The 25,546-nt window shown below is 40.0% G+C and overlaps 1 protein-coding gene across 5 annotated transcripts in view; it reads right to left on the bottom strand.

Moving 5' to 3' along the window:
• Eya4 (EYA transcriptional coactivator and phosphatase 4) overlaps window positions 1–25,546 on the bottom strand; it is a 280,436-nt gene that overhangs the window by 13,184 nt on the left and 241,706 nt on the right. For all 5 annotated transcript variants that reach the window (XM_045159204.1, XM_045159203.1, XM_045159202.1 and 2 more), the window contains 4 exons: window positions 24,902–24,985; window positions 7,173–7,262; window positions 1,200–1,258; window positions 932–1,092 (listed from right to left, as the gene is read on the bottom strand). In XM_045159204.1, coding sequence (XP_045015139.1) covers window positions 932–1,092; window positions 1,200–1,258; window positions 7,173–7,262; window positions 24,902–24,985 — 394 coding nt within the window. The remainder of the gene's footprint in view (window positions 1–931; window positions 1,093–1,199; window positions 1,259–7,172; window positions 7,263–24,901; window positions 24,986–25,546) is intronic.

Below are 25,546 nucleotides of genomic sequence, written 5' to 3' on the forward strand. Positions count from 1 at the left end.
ACTAATTTTAGAAGTCTGCTGAACTAAAGTTGATCTTAATAATAAATATTACCCATGTTATATCTAGAATTATATCCAGGGCATCTATTTTGATGTCACAGGTTTTGATATTACCTCCAAAACACATGGATAATTATAAAATGACTTAGAAGGGCTGAAGAGATGGATCAGCAAAGCCTGTTGGTCTGGGTTCAAATTTCTAGTATCCATGTAAAGCAAGATGCACAAAGTAGCACCTGCATCTGGAATTTGTTTGCAGTGGCCAGAAGCCCTCTGCTGTGCCCTTTCCACCTCTCTCTGGATCCCCACCCCCCTCTTCTTGTAAATAAGTGAGCATATTTTTTAAAAAATGGCTTAGATATTACTTATACAGCATGTGAACTTTTAAACGTCATGATAATCATAACAGACACTATTTGATATGTAGGAAGGATAAACTGTCAGAAGATAAGTGATTTTTGAACAGATAGGTCCATTGAACATATTAAAGTAGCATAAGTCATTGTTTGTATTTATTCCGCTAAGACTCCAGATGGGTGATAGCTGTCAGAGATTCTGTCTCAGTAATGGGAGCTCTGTCTTTAGAGAGGTCTTACTGGAGCTCTCTCTCTCTCTCTTGTTTGTTTGTTTTTCTGATAATGTCACAAGCACACCAGATGAAGGAAACTAATATCCCACTGTAAATCTGGAGTGAATATTAGAGCACAGAGTGTTACAAAGAATGGCGAATTCTTTCAACAGGAGTGTGTTTTATTCAGTAGTTATTTTTTTCCTCCCAAAAATCCTAAGAAACCAAAAACTTAAGCTTAACATTTTTCAATGTAATCTTTCACCGTTTTATCTTAGAGCAGGGTACTCTTAACGTGAAAGTACAGTTTGAATTCTGCCTATTCCCAGGGTGCTGCTATGAGACGAAATAAGCCACACGTACCTCCAACATTGTTCTTGTAGGTGTTGTATAATTCCTTTACTCTTCTGTAACGAAAAGCCAACTTCCTCATCCAGTCCACTCCTCCTCTTACACCTGTTGGCAAACAAAGGTTTGCACTACTTGCAGCTGCATGGAAGCCATCAGTTGCAAAACTGTAGGTACTGCAACACCCAAAATACATTAAAAAGAAATAAAAGAAATAATTACATGTACAAAACTCCATAGCTGAATTTCTGTAGGAAACAGCAGATTTAAAGGCATGGCTTACCTTAGGTCTTGACCATTGTCATCAGAGGAAACATCATCTATATGAACTTGATCGCACTCCTGTTAAAAACACAAGAAAAACACCTGTTTTATTTTCCCCCCAAGGACGCCTGTCATCAAACCGTGTAATCAGATCATGGCCACCAGATGGCAGCATTGCCCCATCCATCCCTGGAGCTTGTGCTTATCCAGAAAATGAAACTCTACTTGCAGATCTTAATGCCGAAGCATGACATGGGCTGATTTAAAACGTAAGTTTGGTCCTAGAACTATTGGTAAGGAGTTATCTTTTGAATCTTTGAGATCATGGATGGTCCCTTTCAGTCCTTCCTGTTGAGCGCACTAAGGCAGCGTGACTCTGAAAATACATAATGCTCATTGGGTTTGGGCACCTCAAGTGTCATTATTATTTATTGTTTTCTGAGAAGGGACAGAAGGGGTTCATTTTCAGATTAAAGTGTCTTGTAATCTGTTAGATTACAGCTTTGCGTGCCTTCCTGCTTTCTTTTCTTTTTTGCTGGCCTGGGAATGTTATTTTTAAAAGTCATGTTTCTTTGACACAGAAAAGAAGAAATAGCCATAGAAGATGATATCTTCCTTGAATCAGGTTTAAAAAGTTTGGAATTGCAAAAGACAATTAGAAGTAAAAAGAAAATAATGAATCTCATGTATCAAATGTAGTACAAACTCCCAAGAAAACAATATTTATTTAGGTAAATTATCCACCACTGATCTGATGTCAGGTTCTGTCCACTTGAGGAAATAGTAGTTTTTTGTTTTTTTTATAATGACCAAGTTCTTCTTTGCTGGTTTAGGCACCTGGCTCTGTGGCCTAAAACTCTGCAAAGCACTAGTGTGAGATTCCCTGATCTGAAAGTGGGATTTGCCTGGAGTCTTTAAAACCGCTTTTCCTCAAAAGAATAAATCCTCCATCTATAATAAATTTGATACATGGTCAGAACAGGCTTTGGTTTGTACGGTGCCGGCGATTGAAGTCAGGGGCCTTGCATGTGCTAGGCAAGGCTTCCACCAACCAGTTACAACTCTAGTCCTTAGACATGTTTTACTTTTCTCAGATAATCTTAATACATGACACAGTGCTTACCATTCAAAAGCCTTTTAGAAAATCATTCAATTCAAAGATATGCCATATGAAGCAAAGATGTTTTTGTCTCATGTTTGCATGTGCACATGAGTGTGGTGTGTATGTAGGTCTGTGTGCACACATGTGCAGAGGCCAGAAGTGATTGGCTGTCTTCTTCCATCACTCCCCTGTTTGTTTACTGAGACAGGGTCTCTCACATGTAACTAGAATTCACAAGTTGTCTAGTCTGGCTTGTTAGCTTGTCGCAGGGATACCCTGTCTCTTCCTCATGAATGCTTGGCTGCCACACCCACCTGGCATTTATGTGGGTGGTGGGACTCCCAAACTCAGATCCTCATGCTTACACAGTAAGCATTTTATCCACTGAGCCATCTCCTAAGCTCCATCCACAAAGACTCTAAAGCTGCTGTTATACACTTTGAGGAGCTATAGTGAAGCATTGAACATGTAGCCTCCAGTTTCCCACATAGCACATTTATCTTGTTTCAGTTTACTCAGATTTTCTTTGAAGTACAAACCCCAGGGACAAGCCTAATCAATAAAATTTTGGTGTATAACTTGAAAATCCAGATAAAGTTATAATTGTTCAAAAGTTTATAGAATTTTGAATGAATTTCTATCTATGGTCATAAGTAGGGGCCCAGAAAATTCAATCTAACTGGAGCTCTTAGAGAGATTTCAGGAGAGTTCCGCAGGGTGTATCTGCACTGAAGGCATGATGGGTGAAAAATAAAAGTCACCAAGTGCGTCTTGGAAACTGTCTAGGTGAAGGACATAGACTAAGAAGAGGGGCGGGTTGAGAAAGGGGAGAAGGACGTGAAGGGTATGCTTGTCGCATAGTAAATGCTTGTCTGAAAATGAGTACCAAGTGCAAGGAATGTCTGCCAATTAAGAATTCCTAATTAAAACTTGCTTCTTGAACACATCGTAGAAGTCTAGACAAACGACTAGTCTTGACAGGATTAGCACAATCACTTAAATTTTCTAACGCCATGTTGCAGTGAAATAAATAAAGGTGAGGCACATGGGGAGATCCTTCTGACATCCGTGGGAGTGGAGAAGACAGAGAAGTCCAGAGCAGGAACTGAGTTTCCTGAGTTACAGCCTGAGAGATTTTAGAGCCATCCTTCCACTGTTTGATCAAGAATTGGTTGAGAGCAATGCAGGCTGTACCCTAACAGAAGGAGGCATTCCATGTCTAGAAGAATCTCAGGTAAATGTGTAGCAATAGTTCACACTGTTGGACTTGACTAAAGCAAAGGATGGAGAGATTTTATTAGTGAGAATGAGAATTGGTGGCAATATTTTCCTCCTAAAATATAGGGACAAACCTAATACTACATACCAGAACTATTTCTTATTCAGGCATCGTGATATTCTTGGAAAGTATGTTGACTGAAATAAATCCTTGCCAGAATGGTGTGACATGAAGCTGCTTACTTCTGTGAGGTGATGAACTTTTTCCTTATGTAAATAACTTCCTTATCTTTCTTATAATAAATTAATCTTATCCCCCCCAAACAGCGAATTACTCTAATCCGAAGTTACTTCTTGAAAAAAGTCTTATTCTAATTTTTAAAAGAAAGTCCTCTGACATCTCACGTATTAACTCACATGATTAATTTGAACATAGATTGCCCCAAAATTCATTTTTGCCTCCTGAGGACAACAGTATATCAAACTTATTGGACCATACACTCTATATTTGAAGTTATGTTTGAGGTTTTTCCAAATCTAACTTCTTTTTAAATTTATGCCTAGTTAACTCTGCCTGTTGACTCTGGACAGTTGCCTGAAGGTTACAGTCCAAAGAAAGAAACCTGAACCTGAATTACTTACAATTTCAGGAAAAGCTAAATAATTGTTCTTCAACCGGCTTTTTACCATGAGGAACTGTGCAGGAGTCACTTAAACCCAAACTTGAAATACCTAAAAATATTTGAGTGCTTTTGGTTTTAACACATTTTAGTGGAAGACCTCAAATATTTGAAATAATTCTGGTGCTAATCTTAAATGTTTTAATTTTGTCTTATAAGGTGACCACAATGTTGTCTCTGATCTTTCCCAGTTATAATGCGCAGCAGTCTTCACTAACTTTTGTGATCCCAAATTCCCTGGTGCTTTCTCTTCTGGAAGTTATTCTAACTGAAATAACATTTTATTTAAACAGAGAACATTCTCTTCTCGGGGTGGTAGTGTCAGCATTTACTCTCCCTGCAGGTGAGCAAGATGGAGGAAAGGGACTTTAAGGATCTATATTTGTATCTTTTGAGGAATTATGAGTATCTACTGAAGCATTTAAGTTCCAAATTAGAAAATTTGATTTTTTTTGGTTAAAATAAAGGCCATGAGATTAAACACATAAGAAGAAACCATAACAAGATAATGGTTATAGGTATTCTCTTGATAAACATAGCTTCATCCCCAGGAGGAGGCCTCTTCCCAAGGCTTGGTGATCAAAGCTTTACTGCCATAAATAATTGTGTGAAAGTTAAGTTGGTTGTATTATCAGCCAAGGAAGAATAATGGGCATGGTATTCAAAGTTATGATTTAGATTGCATTAGCTTAGTGCTTGCTTATGCCACTTAGTAACACACCTCTGAATTTCCTGGGCTCTTCAACTACATGTGCAAGCATGTATGCATGTTGTGTGTGCATAGATGAGGGGTTAATCAATTTACATGAGGCTCAACCAGTTTATTAATGAAGAATAGTAGAGCTGAATAGGTAAGTTGTGGGTTTAAATCAGATACAAATTTCATCATATTTTAAGAGATAACCGAAAAGAGTGATATCAATGCCGATATTTTCTCAGTTTATATTTGTATCAGAGATCTTACAGAATATTTAAAAGTATGATTTTACATAACTACTGAGTATTCTATCACACATAAAATAGAGAGCCTTAAGCATCATGGCGGAGCATGTTTGTGTACTATATAAGTACTCACCCCCGGTTTGGAAAGGTTGCTTACACGTGGTGTACTACCTCTACCTCCTCATTTTAGGTTCAGATAAAAGATGAGCAGTAAATTTGTTGTCTGTGGTGTCTAATGTGCCAATTAAAAAGCTCAGAGTTCACTTATTTCATGTGTCCTTAGTAAACAGTAATAAAGCAAATGAGACAAACATTATAAAATCTGAATAAAGTTACATTCAGTTTCTTTTTTTTTTTTTTTCTAGCTTTGAAAGTACTAATCATCTTGGGCAGGAGAGATGGCTTAGCAGTTAAGGTGCTTGCCTACAAAGCCTAAGGACCCAGGTTCGATTCTCCAGGTCCTATGTAAGCCAGATGCACAAGGTGGCGTGTGCCTCTGGAGTTCCTTTGCAATTACTAGAGACCCTGGTGTGCCCATTCTCTCTCTTTCTCCCTTCTTCCCTCTCTCTATCTCAAATAAATCATACATAAAAAAGAAAGTACTAATCATCTTAGAATCTTCCTTAGGATATGACTCATCTGTGTTCATAACAGAAAAGCAAACAAATTGTTTGACAGCTTTTAAAAATTCAAGTTCCAGGGCTGGAGAGATGGCTTAATGGTTAAGGCACTTACCTGCAAAGCCAAAGGAGCCAGGCTGGATTCCCCAGGACCCCCATAAGCCAGATGCACAAGAGACCTCATGCATTTGGAGCTTGTTAGTGGCTACAGGCCCTGGCATGCCCATTCTCTCCCCCCTCTCAAATAAAAAGTAAACAAACAAACAAAGAAAATAAAATAATTAAAAAAAATCAAATTCCAAATAAGTTCAAATGTGTTTCTGGCTAACAGCCATCATGTAAGAAACCTTCTGAGTACAGGGTACAGGATTAATTTACATCAGTTTTAGAGAGGCCATGGTTATTTCTTACTGTGTAAAACTGGAAATTTTGATGAAGACTACCAGTGACCTTTCATATTTTTCATTAAAGAAAAAAGTAAAGCCTCCTTGAACAAATATTCTGACTCAGTCCAGGAGAAACAAATTTCTTTGACCACCAGTAGTTTTTTTTTTTTTTTAGTAATTAGTTTTGTACTCAGTGAGTACGGTCAAGTTGGTACCATTGTTAGTCTCCTCCCTGTCCTTCCCCCTCCTCCTGGCCCCTCCGTGCTGAGGTATATGGGTTATGCATTGTGCAGTTAGCCCTCAGTTATGGGTAGGAGAAAATGTCTCTGTGTATCATGACCCAACGTGTGGCTCTGATATTCTTTCCGCCCTCTCTTCTGCAATATTTCCCTGACCCATCAGTAGATTTTAAGCACATGTTTTTACTGGTTACACTTAATCTCTTCTTTTTATTTCATGACCCAAATAGAACTGAATCTGGACCTAAAAATCTTTTTTAAGACCCACAACAAATGATGATTTTTCTTTTCGTCCTCCCAAACCAACATATTATGTGCATAAGAGTCTGTGCCCCAAACTCCTAGCTCTGGTATTTAGCTAGCAAGTGATCTTGGACATCATTTTTAAAATATTGTAGGCCCTACAGTTTCTCCCTTGAGGAAGAGTATTTGTGAATATTACATAATGACTAATTTAAATACCTTCTTGGTTAGTAACCTGAAAAGACTAGAGCTTATCTCAAAGGTGAGACAGTAAAAACATGAAACAGATTAAGAAGCATTTTTTTGTTTGTTTGTTTTTTTAGCAAAGCAAACCATCTACTCTTCTAAGGCATTCTTGCTTTCAATGGGTACCAGTACATAAACATAATTTAGGAGTCAAGTTTTGCATCCTGTTCATACTTTTATAAACACATTTTCCTCTTGCCTAGGACTTCATAGTTCTATATGGCTATTTCTACCTTCCAATTTTCTCAAGGCATATATAAACCATCCAAGAGTTTTAGTGATGGAAACAATTAATCTTACCTTTTAAAATTCTTACCTCTAAGTCATTAAAAAACAAATGGGTATCAGCAAGATTAAAGATCATTTCTTCCATTCTGAGTCCAAGTGTTACAGCCATGGGAGGGTCCTGAAAAAAGCAAACAAACATGTAACCGAGTACTTTCAGTGACCACAATTATTACTAAAAATGTTTTAGGTGAATATTGTTTAAGGCTAGCAGATTGTATGACTTTTTACTGCAGATTAACAAACGTCATCATGGGTTGGAGAGATTGCTTAGCAGTTAAGGCACATGCCTGCAAAGCCTAAGGACCCAGGATCGTATCTCCAGGTTTCACGTAAGCCAGATGCACATCGTGGCGCATGCGTCGCATGCGTCTCGAGTTCATTTGTAGTGGCCAGAGGCCCTGGAGTGCTCATTCTCACTCACTCTCTCTCTCTCCCACCACCCTTTCTGCCTCTAATAAATAAATAAATGCAAATAATCTTTAAAAAAAGAAAGGAAAAGTTACCAAGATGATGGGGGGGGGACTTGAAAGAGGATAATGATGATCTAAAAATGTCGAGTTAGGTAGGACAACGTCCTGGTGTTTGGTATATTGCAGGGTGACTATACTTAATATTTACTGTGGACCTTCAAATGGTCAGAATAAAGGCTTCTGAAATTTACAACACAAAGAAATGATAAATGTTTAAGACTTAATCATTACATCATTGGATACCTTGATCAAGATACATTTTCTGCCTCCAAAATGCATTCAATTGTTTATCACTTACAATATTTAAATTATACCTATGTGCATATGCAAGTTGTCCAAATTATCCATTTCTAAAGCTCACATTTGAGGCTTTTCAAGAATTCCTTCACAGATACAGGTGACTCTAGACATATTTTCATAGCTATTTACTTACTTAGAGCTGTATATTCCTGAAAGAAGAAGGTGAAAGCTAGATAAATCATTTGAAACCACTGACATTTATGCCACAGAAAATCTTCTAGAGAAAGGGATTTGGTGAACACTGAAACATGGAAAGTTATCAGGTACTGAAAACTGGGGCAAACATGTGAAGTAGAGGGAAAAATGACCCCAGCCAAATTAGGACATGGTAGACAACAGGTCAAGTAGGTGTCGGTAGGTCGTAAGCAGATAACATTGAATGAAAGCAGGATAAGTAGACCTGTCTGAGGATGGCACAAAAACTACAGTGCTGTGGGTTGCATCTGGATCCACAGGAATAGAAATCTGTACTTGCATACACAAATAGTTTGCTCTAACATGAACTTTACTACAGCTGCAGTAGGTGGAGGATAAATAAAAGAAACTTCTCTTAGTAAATGTGGTCCACGCACAAAATGTATGCTTTTAGAAGTTTTAAAAAAAGTGAGGGGCTACTGGGGAGTCCAAATGATTCCATTTGTGTTTCAACTAGCCAGAATTGTAAACAGTAGTAAGGACTTGAGGACCAGGACAAGGATTGGTTCTTTATTATGATTAACTGCAGCTGGCATCTTGGCATCAAGAGATGTGTCTTTAAAACTGAAGATGAGTTTATGTATAGGAAAAGAATTCATAGACAAAATTGTGTTCAAATGGTCAAAACTGGGATGATTTCTAGAGGGGAGGTGTTGCAGGTGTGACCACGAAGGTTCAGACAACAGGAACCCTTGAATCTGAGACTAGCATGACTGCCACAGGGTTGGAATAAAGCCGACAAATCTAGGACACTATTGGTTTTGGCTGAGAAGTCACTTCGGAAGATTTCAGAGTGTGATTTGGGTTGATGGTTGGGCCAGGAGCCAGACTACATGGATGTGGAGAGTACAGAACCAAAATTACGTTTTTGTCTTTCTAATAAATGACATTAAAAAGGATTTAAGCCTGGAGAAATGCCATTCTAGCTTTATTACATTTTATGGTGAGAATACCAATTCCAGGTTAGGCCTAGTGACGTCCATCTATACCCCTGAACTAACTCCATTAGCTAACAGAATCCCCTTCTCCACCTTTGGAGCAATGTCCACCCTTTTCCTGTTTTTCCTTCTATCATGCCTTGAGGGAGAAACCCATATTCCGTAATTACTGAAGTGTAGAGAATAGGAATTTCATGATAAGGAATAGGAACGGAGTATTAACAGATTACTGAGGTTTAGAATTGGGTGAGAAAGGGTAATTAGGGTGCATAGAACAAACCTGTCTTGATATGGGAGGAAAGGGGGGATACGACAGGAATAAGGGCTGGAGAGCTAGCTTTGTCAATAAAGCGCTTGCCTAACAAGCATGAGAACCTGAGTTCAATCCTTAAAACCTACAGAAAAACGCGGGGTGCAGAGGTGTGAGCTTTGTAATCCCAGTACAGGGCACATGGAGACATGGGGATCCTTGAAGATTGCTACTAGATAGTCTATCCTAATTTGCTATCTCTAGGGAAATGAAAGATTTTGTTTCAAAGAAGATGGGTGGTGTCCAGCCTCTACACACACGTGTATGTATATATATGTACACCCTCACACATGTGGGTCTGCACACACACACATGCACACATTCATATACAAAGATAGAAACATGATGCCAGAGTCTAATCTACTATTCTAATTACTTTATTTCTCCTCAGTATACATTTTGTGGACTTATTTTTTTTTAAAAGATTATTTATTTATGAGAGAGAAAGAGAAAAAAAATGGGCACGTCAGGGCCTCTAACCACTTTAAATGAACTCCAGACTCATGTATCACCTTGTGCATCTGGCTTACGTGGGACCCGGAGAATTGAATCTGGGTCCGTAGGCTTTACAGGCATGGAAATAACCACTAAGCAATCTCTCCAGCCCAGACTGTTTTTTTTTAATACCCAGTGATTCTCACTTCTTAAAAATGGATGTAGATTGCTCATATCCTAGATGGTACTCTAGCCATCTGGACTCATACTGATCTGTCTTCAGTGACAGGACCACTTGGAGCAATATGCCCAAAGATCAAATTGTTTTGTACAATAAATAGTCATTAAAAATGAGGAAAATATGAGTCTGGGAGAAGGCTCAGCAGTTAAAGGCACTTGCTTGAAAAGCCTATTGGCCTAGCTTCAAGTCCCCAGTATCCACGTAAAATCAGATACAAAAAGTAGTGCATGCATCTGGCATTTGTTTGTGGTGGAAAAAGAGGTCATGGTGCATGTGCGCGCGCACACACACACACACACACACACACGCAGATAAATAGATTTCAGTAATAATTTTTTTGAAAATATATCAAATACCCATTGTTTTTGGCTCAAGGAGTTTCAGGACTCAGAAAGACACGTTCCTTTCATTCCAGTGTAAAATTTTCTTTTCTTTTTTTTGTCCTTCATGTTTTCTGTTGTTGAAAGAATTCTCTGATGTTTAAATACTTTTTAAATATGCAGTTGTCTTTTGTTCTGTTACAGCTTCCTACTGTTAATCTGTGTTTTGTTTTGTTTTTTTTTTTTTTTGAAGGAGGCAAGAAAGTGGGCACTGGTTACAAGGAGGACACAGAAAACATAAATGTTCTGCCTCACCATGGACTCATGAACAAAATGTCTACAGAAATGTCAGGAAAAATTAAATGCAATTACAGCATGAAAACACATAATTCCATCAGCGATGCTTTCTGCTTTTGAGGAATGTTCACTGACGCGGGACAGCGAAGCCAGTCCCAGTGCTCTTATGATTCTGAGCAGTGTGCCCTCAAGGTGTCTGCTTCCGTTGGGGCGCAGAAATTTCTTACTGCTAAGGGTTTTCATTTCTTGGTCAAGTTGGTTAAACTACGATCCCATGACTTGCCATTTTTTTTTTTTTCTTTCTGTTTAAGTTCTCAGTACAATTATCAAATGTCTCGTGCTCATTCTTTACATTCTTTGCATTTGCAGATCTGATTTATGGGAGGGTGGGAGGAAACACAGCATTCCTCCTTCATTGTTACTTTCACCCATCCCACGCTTCTGAATTGTAGAACTCTACGCTATACAAACTGGGGTAGAAGCATCCGTGAAAAAATGCGTAGTGAGGGCATCTGATAAGCGTGCAAACAAATACATTAAAAAATGGAAAAAAAAAATTGAGATGCCGCTAGCAAGCTTGTCTAGCATATGGTATGATGACAACTGCATTGGAGCATGCTGTTGGAATGCAGCCCCGTTGCCCTGGGAGGGCCTGTCATTTGTTCTATGAGCCATGATGCCTGCACACTGCACACCCTACAACAGCAAGGACTTAGTAAGCATTTTGCTACATACCGTTTATTGACTGGGTAAGTTTAGATTTGAATTGGCCAGAATGCTGCATTTTACTTAGGCTTCTAAGGAGCAAGCCCATTGAAAAAGTGGTATTTAGCTAACTTGGCCAATGGCTTGGTTCACATGCCTAATGACAATTATGCCATAAGCCAAGAAGGTGGTGAAATTGTTACTCAAGAGACTGTCGAGGGAGGACTTACTCTCAAATATTTAATTTTATCTACACCTCCCTAGACTATTATGTCACTAGAACAGCTAGTTTTAAATACGGAGATTACAGTACCACGTTTTTCCTGCTGAAGGATTTACAGATCTAAGAATGCTAACGGGTCCAGAGATCTAAGAAGGATGTGTTTCTGTGTTGGTTGGGGGGAGGGTGTAATGTGCCCCGTGTCTTGCCATGGTATTTCCCTCTCCACAGGCATGCCAAGGTGCTGCTGAGGAGCCTGCGGAGCCTCCAGTTTGAAGTTTTATCAGGCATTCAAGAGCAAACCATACTTCTGGAGGGAACCCAAGTTTTGTAGTACTAAGATGCTTGCTCATTTTCATTAGATGTTTATAGAATTATGGGTACTTCATGAATCAAGACCTGCTGCTTCCTTCCCACCCCATTTAACTATAGTGAGCGTTGAGATTTTTATGTAAAATGAAGTGACGGCAAAACCTTGGACAGAGCCAAAAGGTGGAACAATAAAGGCAGGGCAGGAAGCTCTGATCCACATTACACATGCATGAGAGTCCCAAAAGGTTTAAAGTGTCTACAACAGAGTTCAGTGCGGGGCAAACGGAACTGCTGCCAATTTACCCTGTGTGCTGCTCTATCAAAACACTGAAAAAGTTCCCAAGACATTTTGTTGGAGAGAGAGGGAAGGAGGAAGTGAGGGAAGGAAAAGGGGAGGGAGAGAAAAAGAGAGAAAGTGAATAAATAGCTCTTGGTTTTGAAATGTATGGCTCTAATACAGATGTTACCAGCATACAACCAAGTCAGGATCAAGCCCAGCACTTCTCTAAATCAAAACACTAACGCCTATTAGCCATGTTAGCACAGAGCATAACTTGGAGCCAGACTGTCTGTCTGTGGGCCTGTGTCCTGTGCTAGGCATCAGCTACAATCCTTCCCCTAGGGAAACACTGTAAAAAATATCTCAGGAGATGCAGGAATTATGTATTTTTAAAGAAACAGAGAACTTTTGTTTTCTTTTAACACCCCAAGCTCTTGGAGCAATTATTCCTTCTGGACCTAACACACATTGATAGACTTCTATGCATGAGATGGAAATGTGTGAGCTCATCACAGAGGGAGGAAGATAAGCTGACTCTATGAGACAAAAAACAACTTGCTCCTGGATCTTGTAGAAGCCATCAACCTGTCTAATCAGAAATAATACAAGAAATAAAATACAGTCATGAATCAGAAGGGAAATACACTGGAGGTATCTGTCTGGGAAAAATTGGGATTGCTCAAAGTGGGAATCGAACCATAGGCTCAGGAATGTTTAGGAACATTCTTTTATTGATCATGTGTTTACTGGGTTATCTACTAAGTATCAGACATGTTCAAAATAAAAAAAAAAAAAAGACAAGCCTTGGCTTTCCCCTTATGGATTTCAAAAACTATTATTATATGAGGTATCTGATAAACAGAGCAAAGCCAATTACACAAAAACATTTAGGTGGTAATAAGACTGTGGTGGAAAGAAATATGGATAGGCAGATATAGCAGCTCAGAAGGAAGAGAGATGGCCAACATAGAGACAAGCAGGGACACCGCTGTCAGGAGGACCTGAGTAAGGCCAGGAGCTAGCCATGCACAGTGATGAGGGAAACCGGTAGAGCTGGAGAGGAGACGGTTATTCCAGTGTGTGAGGACATGCATGTGGCAAGGGGATGCAGGTCTGGGAAGAGGAGTGAGTACCTCAAGAGAGAGTGCATGTTCACTTGAATCCGATGCATAGAAGAGACCTCAGCCTGATAATAACACAAGAAGAACTGCCTGCCTTGTGCAGAAGGTAGATGCTCAAACTCTGAGAAAGCACTTTCCTGGAAATTTGTGGATGGGCAGGGAAAAAGAAGAGCAACAAGGGGAAGTGGGGGTGACTCCAGAGGCCTTTCATGGGACAAGAATATAGGAACAGGTAGTACAGTGCCAGGGAGAATGCAGGAAAGGGGTACGTGGTGGCTCCGTGAAAAATCATTCCAGGACCAGTTGCCTGAGAAGTGATAGAGCGGGGTGCAGAGAGAGGATAGGGGCACATATTCAATGCCACAAGGATGAGGGAATTTTTGCGTTTTCTTCTTCTTCCCTAATAACCAGGGAAGACATCTATGCACAAAGGTGAGGGGGTGTTGAAAACCTGAATGGACAGCAGGTCTGAAATCACCAGCTGGAGTGTTTATCCATTTCCCGCTTGAGATATGTGGCCATAGGCAGCTGCTAAGGAGCAGACAGAGTCAGAGGGCATTTTCTGCAAGTTGAGTCTGATGGAGAAGAGGTAAGGATGGAGAAGCTTCATTAGAAAGAGGGCCACCGAGCTGTGCAAATGGCTTAGTGGACAGAGCACTTGCCACCCAAGTTTGAGTACAGATTAGATCCCATGGGCAGTGTAGCTTGAGTGTCTGTGATACCAGCTTGTCTAGCGCAAGAAGGGAAGCAGAGGCAGAGTTCCTGGGCCGCTGGCCTGGCAGACACAATGGTGAGCAGCATGAATGAGGGACCCGCCACAAACAAGGTGGAAGTGCGGATCAGTGCACACAGTTGTCCTCTGACCTCCACATGCCTCGTGTGGTCTTATAACAGATACTACTCACAGACACGAACACATACACACATGTGCATACAGACATACACACACTCAGGGGAATGCAGGGACACATTAGAACTTCACACTGGGAGGCTGGCCTCTAAGGCAGAGGTTCTCAAACTTGACCATAAGAAATATCTGCGTAGCTGCTGCTCACGTCACTCTCCATATCAATTACTTCCAATGCTCAGAGGCGGCGCCCCAGAAGCCGTCCTCTGATGGTTCTGAAGTATGAACATCGAGAATCAGCAGATGACTTTGCTACTCAAATGCGGTTTCACAAAACCTGTCTCAGGTCTATGGAATCAGAATCCAAAACTTAATGTGGTTTCCTGGCACCACGTGAATGTTAATGTTTACTGGGCCCTGGTATTTGAGCTCTCGTGGTAAAAGTATGGGGCGGTTATGGAAGATGAGACCTGACATGACTTGTGGCTGCCCAGGAGTGAAGAATTTGGATGCTTCCAAAGGACTGTAAGACGAGAGTCAGTGTGGCACCTAAGTAGAATGGTGGCTTAGTACCTACTTGTGGGGATGACTCCCCTGGAGTGAAGTCGTAACTAGAAGTGCATTTCCACAGCATCACCTGCACAGAAATTCTCTGTGGACTCTATTTCAGGGACCAGATGGCCTTTTATATAGTCATGGAGTCAGCAAGTCACTTGCAGGTGGTGGGGACTGGTAAAGGTGAAAAATGAGCTAGTTTCTCCGTGGATTAAAAGGATTTAATCACAATCCAAGTATTAAATAAAAGCAATATATTTGCAATTGAACAGTCTTTATTATTAAACAGTCAGAAGCTAGAAAGTGGGTCACCACCGAGGGCGGCCTCGGACTCACAGGGATCCTCCTACCTCTGCCTCACAAGGGCTGGGATTAAAGGCGTGTACCGCCAAACCCAGCTCTGATCACTTTCTATTAAATCACATAAATTGTTATTTTCTCTTGTGACTACATACTATTGAAAAGCCCACCAGTGCTATTTCAGAAATCTTCTTCTATTGAGTGTGTGTATATCATTTCATACAAACGCAATCAGGAGATCTATCCCGATGAACATACTATTTCCAAGCCCTGCTCTTAGGAAAGATGTTGTCTGCAATGAACAAGAGCCTGAGTTTAGTTTGCACATTGTAAGGCGATCGCTTACTTTCTCTTCCGTCTTTTCTCTGATGTGGGTTATTTCTCTTGCATCCTTATCATGGAATAACTTTGGATAATCATCACTTCCTTTCACATGAGGCATTAATGCCCCAACATAAATCAAATTCCTAAAGCACTATTTATTTTCTCCCTACCCCCTCTGCAAAAAGAACGGCTGTAACTTAGGTAAAAGAATATATACAGCGCATACAAGGATATGAGTGATCGTCACACCTTCTAACAGGTGATGGAGGAGTGCTGGTCTCCACCCTGTCAAGTCTACAAACTCCTATTTTAGAATTTTGCAGCGATGAAAACCGTATGTGCCAACTGGTGCTCAGCTGCAAAACCCGTCACCAGCCTCCCAGGCAGCAGAGCTCAAATGACAATGTCCTTCACTCGCCATGGTAAGGATCCAGAAATAGTTCTGCTTAGGAAGAGGGAGTGTTGACAACCAAGCAGGGTCAAAAAGTGATAACACATTAGGGAGATCCTTGGAAAAAATCATGTTATTTACAAGGGAAGTAGAATTTTCTGATAATGTTTTAAATTACTACCCAAAATCAGTTACACGAGGTAGCTTACAAGCAAGATGGCATTCCTGAAGCACTCTAGTTCATGAACTGGATTTGTATAGTTAATGGGAAAATCATGGAAACCAAAAGAGTAAAGTTTAAGACTGAAGACCGTGTCAGGGAGAGGTGACTTCCAGCAGCCTGTGCCACTTCAAAATTATGTGACACAGTATCGGTGGCACCAGGGGAGGGGTGAGAGCTAAGGGGATAATGCACTTAAGAGGACATTCAGTGAAGTGCCAAGCACATTGGCAGAGGTCAAAGGCAGACTTACTACCCTCCACTTCTCCCAGGCCTGCGAGGGGAGAGGCAGGCAGTAGGTTGGGTCATTCCAGGGCCTGATTCTACAGCTCTGGCACATATACCCTCTGCTCCTGCCTCACCTTCTTTTGTGCCACTGCAGTACTATTATGTGCCTTGTAAGAGTCAATCCTGACCTTTTGCATGTCTAACAGCATATGCCTATAGTCATATATCATTTGGAGAAAAGAATGCATATTCTTACTTAAGTTTTCTCTGATCTTGAAAGGATATGATTGTTTTCTTCGTCAAGTGCCACTGTGATGTATTTATATCATTTCACTTAACATACCTAGTCACTCCAGGAAGTAAATGGAGTAAAAAATAGATTAAAAATCATTTACTTAGTTTAAGATAGTGTTTTGCTATGTAACTCAGGTTGGGCTATAACCCACTATATAGCCCAGGCTTATCTTTAACTCACAATTTTCCAGCCTCAGCCTCCAAGTGCTAGAACTGTAGGTATGTGCCAGCATTCCAGGGACCTTTGTATTGTCTTTAAACTTTTATTTTATTTTGGAATGTTGCCACTTTCAGATAAAGAAATAGCCTCAGAGGTCCAATTACTTGTCTTATGGCATATCAGGAACAGGCAAGTTTTATAAAATCTAGTGCAGCTGATGGCTTCTTTATAGACTACATTCAGAGTAAATCTGGGACTCTTGGAGCTCTCTGAAAAGATGGAGAATAATGGGAGAGGAGACTCGCTGTGTGGGGAAACAGGATCCCTTTAGTCCCACTCCACTTCTCTTTACCTGGAGCAACTCTGTTTTTGCATATTTTGTATAAAGGTACTCCGTGTGATAAATCCTATAGTATAGAACTCTGACTGAAACCCAGCAAAATCAGGACACCAACTTCAGTTGTAGAAGCAAACGTGATTAAAAAAAAAAATGAGAAGTACCAAGGATTCATTAATGATTTCCAACTCCACAATCTTGAATAGGATTTGGGTCTTTTCCCCATTGTCTTCCAAAGCTATGGTCTTGGTCACTTTTACTGTGGGCAGTGAAACAATCACACTGTCATCTAGACACTAAAATGACTTCATTTCTATCAGCCTGCAAAGCCAGTACTGAAGACATTAGTGAACTAATGTATTCAGTCTAATTACAGAGGTCTGTTTGCACCAAGCCATCTCAGAACCTTGTTACTATGATAACTTGCACTGAAAGCACACAAACTGTAAGCATTCCTCAAACTAATTCTACCATGGCCTTTAGTTAAAGACTACTAATTAATATGTTCCAGAACTATTTTCTCAAGAAAAAGTCTGGAAAATATTCCAGTGGTTCTGTAATGTGGTCAGGGTCCATTTGTTATCTGGAAGTTTGTTCCAAAGACAAAATCTCAGACCCCACATCATATCCCTAAATCACAAACTGGGGATTACATCCTATTTAGCCACAAATGTCCAAGGTGCCCTATAGGCTACTATGACTCAGGCTGAAAGCTATAAAGCTTTATTCTGGTTGAATCACAAAAATTTCATACTAATGCAGAGTAGCCTGTAAATGGTCACCCTTGTATCTCCAAACCCTGTTCTCCATTAATAATACACTTATAAACTATCATGTCCCAATTCCACCTAAAATATTCCAATAGCTTTCCAATGGGACTAGATAAATCCTCAAATACTTTATTATAAAGAGCCTTCCTGGCTTGGTCTCTGCCATCCTTCATGCTGTTACCTTGTCTCAGTTTCTCCTTTATTCTAACCTTCTAGCCACATTAGACTTGTTGTTGGAAAGCTGTCTCAGAGCTCTTCTGTCCCTTCCCCCTTTCCTTCCACACCTTGTCTACATAGCTAGCTCCTTGAAATTAGGGTCTCGGTGATAACATTGTCAGTTCACAGCCATGCACCCCAGTCACTCTCTCACTTTGTTGTCTTCCTAGCAATCATCATCTATGGAATGATTTTGTTTTTATTCTCTCTGAGAGGAGGAGGTACCTCTGTCCGTATGAACAAATATTTCCTGGTGAAGACAGTCTCATCATGGAGCTCAGATTTCTAATTCATCGTTGTCATGTACAGTGTGTGATGGAGCCACTGCTACCCAGTGTCTATTTCATCCCCTTTTGCAAGGAATCCTGAGCTGCATGTGGTCAATAGTTTTGTAATACAAGCCCGAGTTAAAAACTCCTACTCAGTTGCTTCTCAAGACACAAGATAATAACATTTTACTGGTCCAATGACAATGCCCATTTTGTTGCTGACATTAACAAAAATATCACTGATAGCTGGGTGTGGTGGCACATGCCTTTAATCCCAGCACTTGGGAGGCAGAGGTAAGATCACCATGAGTTCGAGGCCACCCTGTGCTTGCATATTGAATTCCAGGTCAGCCTGAGCTAGAGTGAGAGCATACCTTGAAAAACCAAATATATATATATACACACACATATGGCACTTGGGAGGCAGAGAATAAGAGGATCATTGTGAGTTTGAGTCCAACCTGAGAGGCTGCATAGTGAATTTCATGTCATCCTGGGCTAGATTGTGACCCTACCTCGAATAAGGATAAAGAAACAAAAAGCAAAAATATCTCACCAGAAGCAGGCTATGGAAGGAAAAGGTTTACTTTGACTTATAGTTTTGAGGTGAAGATCTGGTGTCACATCTTTACATCAGCATGGTGAGAACAAAGCTGAGCAGGGATGGCCTGAATACCCTGACTCCTAATCCTACAGAGATACACTTCCTGCAGCAAGGCTCTACCTCTTAAAGGTTTCATAACCTTTCCAAAGAATACCACCAACTATATATTAAGAATTCAATCACATGAGTCTACAGGGGACATTTTACCATAACTATCATCCCTATTGCTTCTAACTGTCAATCCTGGGCTATATCACATATATATTCTTTGAGTGTAAGCTTATCTTTCACCAGAACCCTATTACTTTCTTATTATGCACCAAGCCCTAGGTATTATCCTATGAACATTCAGTTTTATTTCTGGATGGAAAAATATTCCATTGTCTGAAAGAAAGTTACCAAAATTGTTGCAGTCTAAAGAAGAATTCACATAACTGCCTACATGACACATAAGTATGATTTATTCCTTTTGGGAAACAATCTCTATATATTGGATGTCAGATGGATCAATTCTCTATGCTATGTACAATGCTGCAATGGAAAGAAAATGATGTTTGTCAAAGGCCAAGTAGACCAGTACACATTTCTACCACTGATTGTGTACATAGTTTATTACTTTTCCACAGATTTGGAAGGACAACTTTCCCACCCCTTCATGCAATGTAATGTTCACTGCCCGGCACATCATGAGCAATAAGCCAATGTTAGCGTATTTCTTCTTTTCACTTTGCTTTATCCCTTGGGTATACTGCATAGCTTCCCTCTGGAAGCACGGATAATTTTTCTACTTTGGATATGAATAACAGCTTTTGGAAAACTCTTTGAAATAATCAAACTAGTACACTGGAATGAGTGCTGTAAGTGGCCATGGAGGGAAGTAACAAGTTTACAGCAGTGAAGTGTGGGAACTTTGACTTTGAAATTGACCGTATAGACAGTTTTTTTTTTGTGTTTTTTTTTTTTTTTTTAGTGTGGTGGTTTGATTCAGGTGTCCCCCATAAACTTAGGTATTCTGAATGCTAGTTTCCTCAGCTGATGGCACTTGGAAATTAAAGCCTCCGGGAGGCAGTGTGTTGTTGGGGATGGGCTTATGGGTGTTATAGCCAGTTTCCCCTTGCCAGTGTTTGGCACACTCCCCTGCTGCTATTGTCCACCTTATGTAGGCTGGGGGTGATGTCCACCCTCTGCTCATGCCATTGTTTTTCCCTGCCATTGTGGAGCTTCCCCTCAAGCCTGTAAGCCAAAATAAACCTCTTTTGCCCATAAGCTGCTCTTGGTTGGGTGATTTCTACCAGCAATGCGAACCTGACTGCAACAGTTAGTCAATTCAAAAAATCAGTTTTGTTGCCCTTTTTTCCCCCCTTGTTTCATAGTAACAGATAATTCAGTCCATAGTTACTTGGCTCCATGCACTTAACAGAATGTCATGGCGGTGGCATGTGTGATTGTAGAGATCAACTGTTCACGTCACTGTGAACCAAGAAGCAGATGATGGGGCAGGAGCCAGAATCTAGGTATAATCTTCATGTCCCATCTGTAGTAGATTGCTTCTATCTTCCAGGCTCCATATCCTAAAGCATCAAGTCTTTCAAAATGACACAAGCACCTCAGGAAAAAACATTCTAAACATAAGCCTGTGACTGCAAGAAATCCCTAGTAGTGCTCCAACTGGTTTTCTGGTTCTTTAAAACAGAGGACAGGAAGCTAGAAAGGGGATGTAAAGGAGGGAGGAGTGTGGAGGACTTCAGGGGCTGGAATTGTATATATGTAGGTAGAGGAACAGATTGCTGGGGATGGAATGGCCTAAGTGAGGTTAGGGAAAGAGATTGAGTAAAGATATGGTGGGGGAAGGGTTAATGAAAATTTAAGAGGGTATGAATAAGCCATATGGAAGCCTATCTTTCTAGACAATGGCACACTAGGAAGCCATAGATTGTTATTAGAAAAATTTCAGTGTCAGGGATGGGATACCTTCCAGTGAGTTGTTGACCATGGAGGTCCTTGATGCCCCCAACACATTACAGTCCATTGCCAAGGCCCTTGGTTTCCCACCAGGAATAGATGGCAAGACCCTATTGCTGAAGACTACATGCTTGGGCTACAAGGTAACTGAAAAATCTTACTGGAGAGGAGCTGAAAACCTCCTCTCTGCATACCAGCTGACAGAAATCTGGCCAAAGCTATGCTCCATGCAGCCCTATGAGAGAGAAGTCATCAGTGGAGAGAAACAACAGTGGACACTTCAAGCCTTAAGTTTGGCCAGCCAGGCAAAATGATCCAATGGGTGCAATAGAGGCATGTCTGTTATGGGGGAAACCAACCACTCACCATTTGAACTGGAGGCACATGCCACAGGAAGGAATACATGCCTGATACTGAAAACCTAAGACAGGAGAGGTCATGAGTCCTAGGGGTGTAATGCCTGTTGGTTTCTTGCTAAATGTATATGTTATGCTTTCCAAACTGCCCAGGAAGCACTTAATATTTATACCCATATATTAATGCTACCCTCACTTTTGGATTAGAGAAGCCTCTCTTTTCAGATGGTGGTGACATGTGGGATTACACAGAAGGCATTGTAGTGCTGAGAAGAAGTGACAAAGGAGTTTTCAGCACTGAAATATCTCTATCACACCTTCTAAGGCTCAGGGGCCATTGCAGAAGACATGGCAGAAAGAATGTAAGAGCCAAAAGAAAGTTAGGACTGCTTACAATGCAGTCCTCCAGACACAAAATGGCCTGGATATCCATGTCCTCACAATGCCTGGTACTACCTACACAAAATCCTCATAAGAGGAATAGTAAATGACATCAAAATAAAAGACCGACTAATTGAGAGGGGAGGGAATATTATGGAGGGTGGATTTATGAAGGGGAATGTGGGGGAAGGGAGGCAGTTATTATGGTTTATTGTCTATATATATGGAAGTTGTCAGTAAAAAGTTAAACAAAAGAAAAACTCATGCCGGTGCATGGTTATGGAGGTTAGGATGTGGTGATAGTTTTTGTCATTATCATATATGCAGATGAGGTCCTTGTGTTGTTTCAATTCAAGGTGGAAAGTGAAAGTTCATATAAAAAGGAAGATGGTTCGAAGCCTTGTTTTACAACAGCCTGTTCTTAGATAACTACTCAGTCCAATGCAAGTGAGAACTCATTGGAGTGAATATTAAATCACTTATGAGGCCTTTACCCCTTGGTTCATATATTTCTCTTGGTGAAAAAAATTCTTTAAAAGCTATTCCTAATTATTTGGCATTTATTCTGGGGTTATCCTTTTAGAATAAATGTCAAGTTCAAAACCAACATGTCCTTAAAAAACAAGCATGGAATTGAAAAGAACAGGTCCCACTGGAACCTTTCTCTATTTCTACTGAGATCTGTGAGGATGCAGTTGAGACCCAATTCCCAAAGCGCCCATGAGTCTTCTTCAGACTCCTCCTTCTTGGGTCACTCGATATTCTGTCTTATTCTCTGCTACAGATGCAAACAGTTCAGACATTCAGCTCTGTAGGATGAATTCACCCTTGATCTGTCCACTGTTTCTTCATGACCAGACTCAAATCATGCATGCCAAGGAAATGCACTATGCTTTTGCAATGATTTTTTTTTTGAAGCAAGCCAAACCACTGGCCTTTTTTTATGACAGATAAAGGGGGGATTTATTTTACCATGTTATTGGTACCAAATGTTCTCATTTTTTTGTAAAGATGAAAATTCCCAGAAATGAAGATGAAGGTGAAGATTTAAGGTCAAGAAGTATGTTAAGAATTTAAGGACAATTCCAAAAGACAACTTCCCCAACTCTTTGGCTCCAGGGTAGCAGCATAGCTGCTTGAGAATAAAACCCTCTAACGGTGACTGTCTTAAGGTGCCTTGACTTGGGGTTGTATGTTCAAGTTGAACTATTTGTTTTAAATTTTCATCCCATATTCAAGCAAGCTATAAGAAAAAAAATGTTGCAGTTGGTTAAGCAGGATTTACTCTATACCCCTGATAAGTCAATGCTATTTCAGAAGAAATCCTTATTGTTTAAAAAGTTTTGATACTGAAAATTACATAAGTAGCAGAATTTTGAATTTAAACTTCAAGTTTGTAAGTAGTAATTTACTTATAAATTATATTCATGTTTTCACTACAGTCTTGTGCATCTATGCATTGCACCAAATATTTATGTACTTTCAAAGTTTACTTGTCACAATCCTAACTTTCAATGTGGTGGCACTGGGAGATAATTGGTTTATGAGACTGAAGTCATCATGAATGGGATTGATGTCCTTAAAACACACACACACACACACACACACACACACACACACACACACACACACACACACACGGTGTCTCTTTGCTTTTCAACGTGTATACATAGCAAGAAGGCACCTCTGAAACATAAAGCAGACCCTCACTAGAGTCTAATTTGCTGAATCCTTGATCTTGGTCTTCTCAGATTCTAGCACGGTGGTAAAATCATTTCTTTTTATTTTTAGTTACTTTTATTACTATGGACTTTCAATATAAACATATTGTCATATTCCCATCAAGTTATACTCTTATGCACTCTTCTTTCCCCTTATACCACTGAAGGCCCTCCTCATCACATCTGCCAGGGCCCAGGAGATGCTACAGAGGAAGGAGAAATTTTAATATGAGTGCTTCTCTCACTGCTAGCCTGACAACTTCCTCCAGGGAGATGGTAGGAACACTTGAGGAGATGCAAAACTCATCAAATCAGAAATTCAGAGGATGCAGGTTCAACACTAAATGAGACATTTTTTTGTTGGAAAGAGACAAAGAGAGAGAGAGAGAGAGAGAGAGAGAGAGAGAGAGAGAGAGAGATAGAGAGAGAGAGAGGGAGAGAGAGAGCACCAGATAGAGAAAATGGGCACACCAGGACCTTCAGCCACTGCAAATGAACTCCAGATGCACCTTATGCATCTGGCTTACATGGGTCCTGGGCAATCAAACCTGGGTCCTTAGGCTTCACAGATAAGTGCTTTAACTGCTAAGCCATCTCTCCAAGTCTAAATGAGACTTTTATCATGCCCATTAAGTCTCAGGGAACATTGCTAAAGAGGGAGTGAAAAAAATTGTAAGAGCCACAGGGTAGGCAGATATGCTGAGGCATTATCTCTTCCATAGAGACTGAGTGGTACATTCATGACCCCACAGTGAAAACATTTTCAAGGCAATCAATCATTATTCAGTTTGAGCTGACTAATATGTTTATTGGGTATGTCCATGGTGGAACAGGTAATAAAATGTGCAAATGATATATAAATATGTGCATATTCATTTTAATATTTTATATATTCTTTTTTATCCCACCAGATGGATTCATATGGTTGAGACATGTAAAGAACCAAAGTTAGACATAACCTTGAGCACAGTAATTGAAGGAAGGCCAGTGTCTTTTCACATGACTCTGGTTAGATGATAAGTGTTACTGTCAGAATCCAAGACAGTCAGGGCCTAAACACCCATGTTTCCAACAGAGAAGCCTCCTTCAACTTGTATCAGTCCTAAAGGGATGCTTGTGTAGGTTCAATACTATTACAAGAAGTTACTGCAAGTGCAATAGTAAGAAAGACAGTGAAGGAATGAAAACACTCTGTGGCTGATTCTGTTTATTTTTGAAGGGGGTGTTACCCTATTTAGGGTATACATAGACTAGTGAATAGCACTTTCATTCTTAAATCCAGATGATTTGTCAGGCTGAAGATTACTTGATTTTTCTAAATGACATTCCATAGCAACACTTAGAGCAACAAATTAATTTCTTAAAGTTGTTTTGCCAGGATATATTTTATAATGTTTTAAATTCAATTTAAATTTATATGTGTTTCCAAAATAACTATGTGAGAATAAGACATTTGGTTTTGATACAGAAAAATTAGTGTTTGTGCTGAATGAAAAAAAAAATATGGGTAGTTTTTTAAAAACCACCAGTTCATATTAAAGAACAATAAGTCACTGGAAATAGATGAGACTTGAGGAGCATAATACAAATACTTCAAAGCATTTGAAAATAGACATTGATTTTTGACCAAAATAAATTTTATCAACATTCCCAGACATGTAATATCATGATTTCTTACCTTGCCATACTTCTGTGCATAAGACCCTGTGAGCAGTGAGTGAAAAACGATGATGGTCTCATCCAAATCCCAGACAAAGACACGCTGAAGACAGAATATCGATATCAAAAAGTTATACAGTTTAAGGAAACAGAAACATCCCTCTTCATTGTTTAATAGGGTCTTGGCATCATTTTGTAGAAAATGTTCCATTCTATTACTTGTTTTCAATTTGCCAAAGTGAATTCCTAAATACCCTTAGGGACATGGGTGACGCAAATGATCATAGGCTTCAAACTCACCCTAATTTGAGTGAATTCATCCAACATTTCCTTGCAGTTAATATTTTTATTTTTTTTATTTATTTGAGAGAGAGAGAGTGAGAGAGAGAGAGAAAGAGAGAGAGAGAATGAGAGAATAGGTATGCTAGGGCCTCTAGCAGCTGGAAACTCCAGACACATGCACCACTTTCTGCACCTGGCCTATGGGGGTCCTGGGGAATTGAACCATTGTCCTTTGGCTTTGCAGGCAAGTGCCTTAACTGCTAAGCCATCTCTCCAGCCCTGTAGTTAATACTTTTTTCAAGAAACATGCATTCTGACTTCATATTAGAAATTTGCTTAACCATTATACATTTTAAAAACTTATACCTTGTTGATTTAAGAC

Source organism: Jaculus jaculus, chromosome 9 (assembly GCF_020740685.1).
Source record: "Jaculus jaculus isolate mJacJac1 chromosome 9, mJacJac1.mat.Y.cur, whole genome shotgun sequence".
NCBI lineage: Eukaryota > Metazoa > Chordata > Mammalia > Rodentia > Dipodidae > Jaculus > Jaculus jaculus.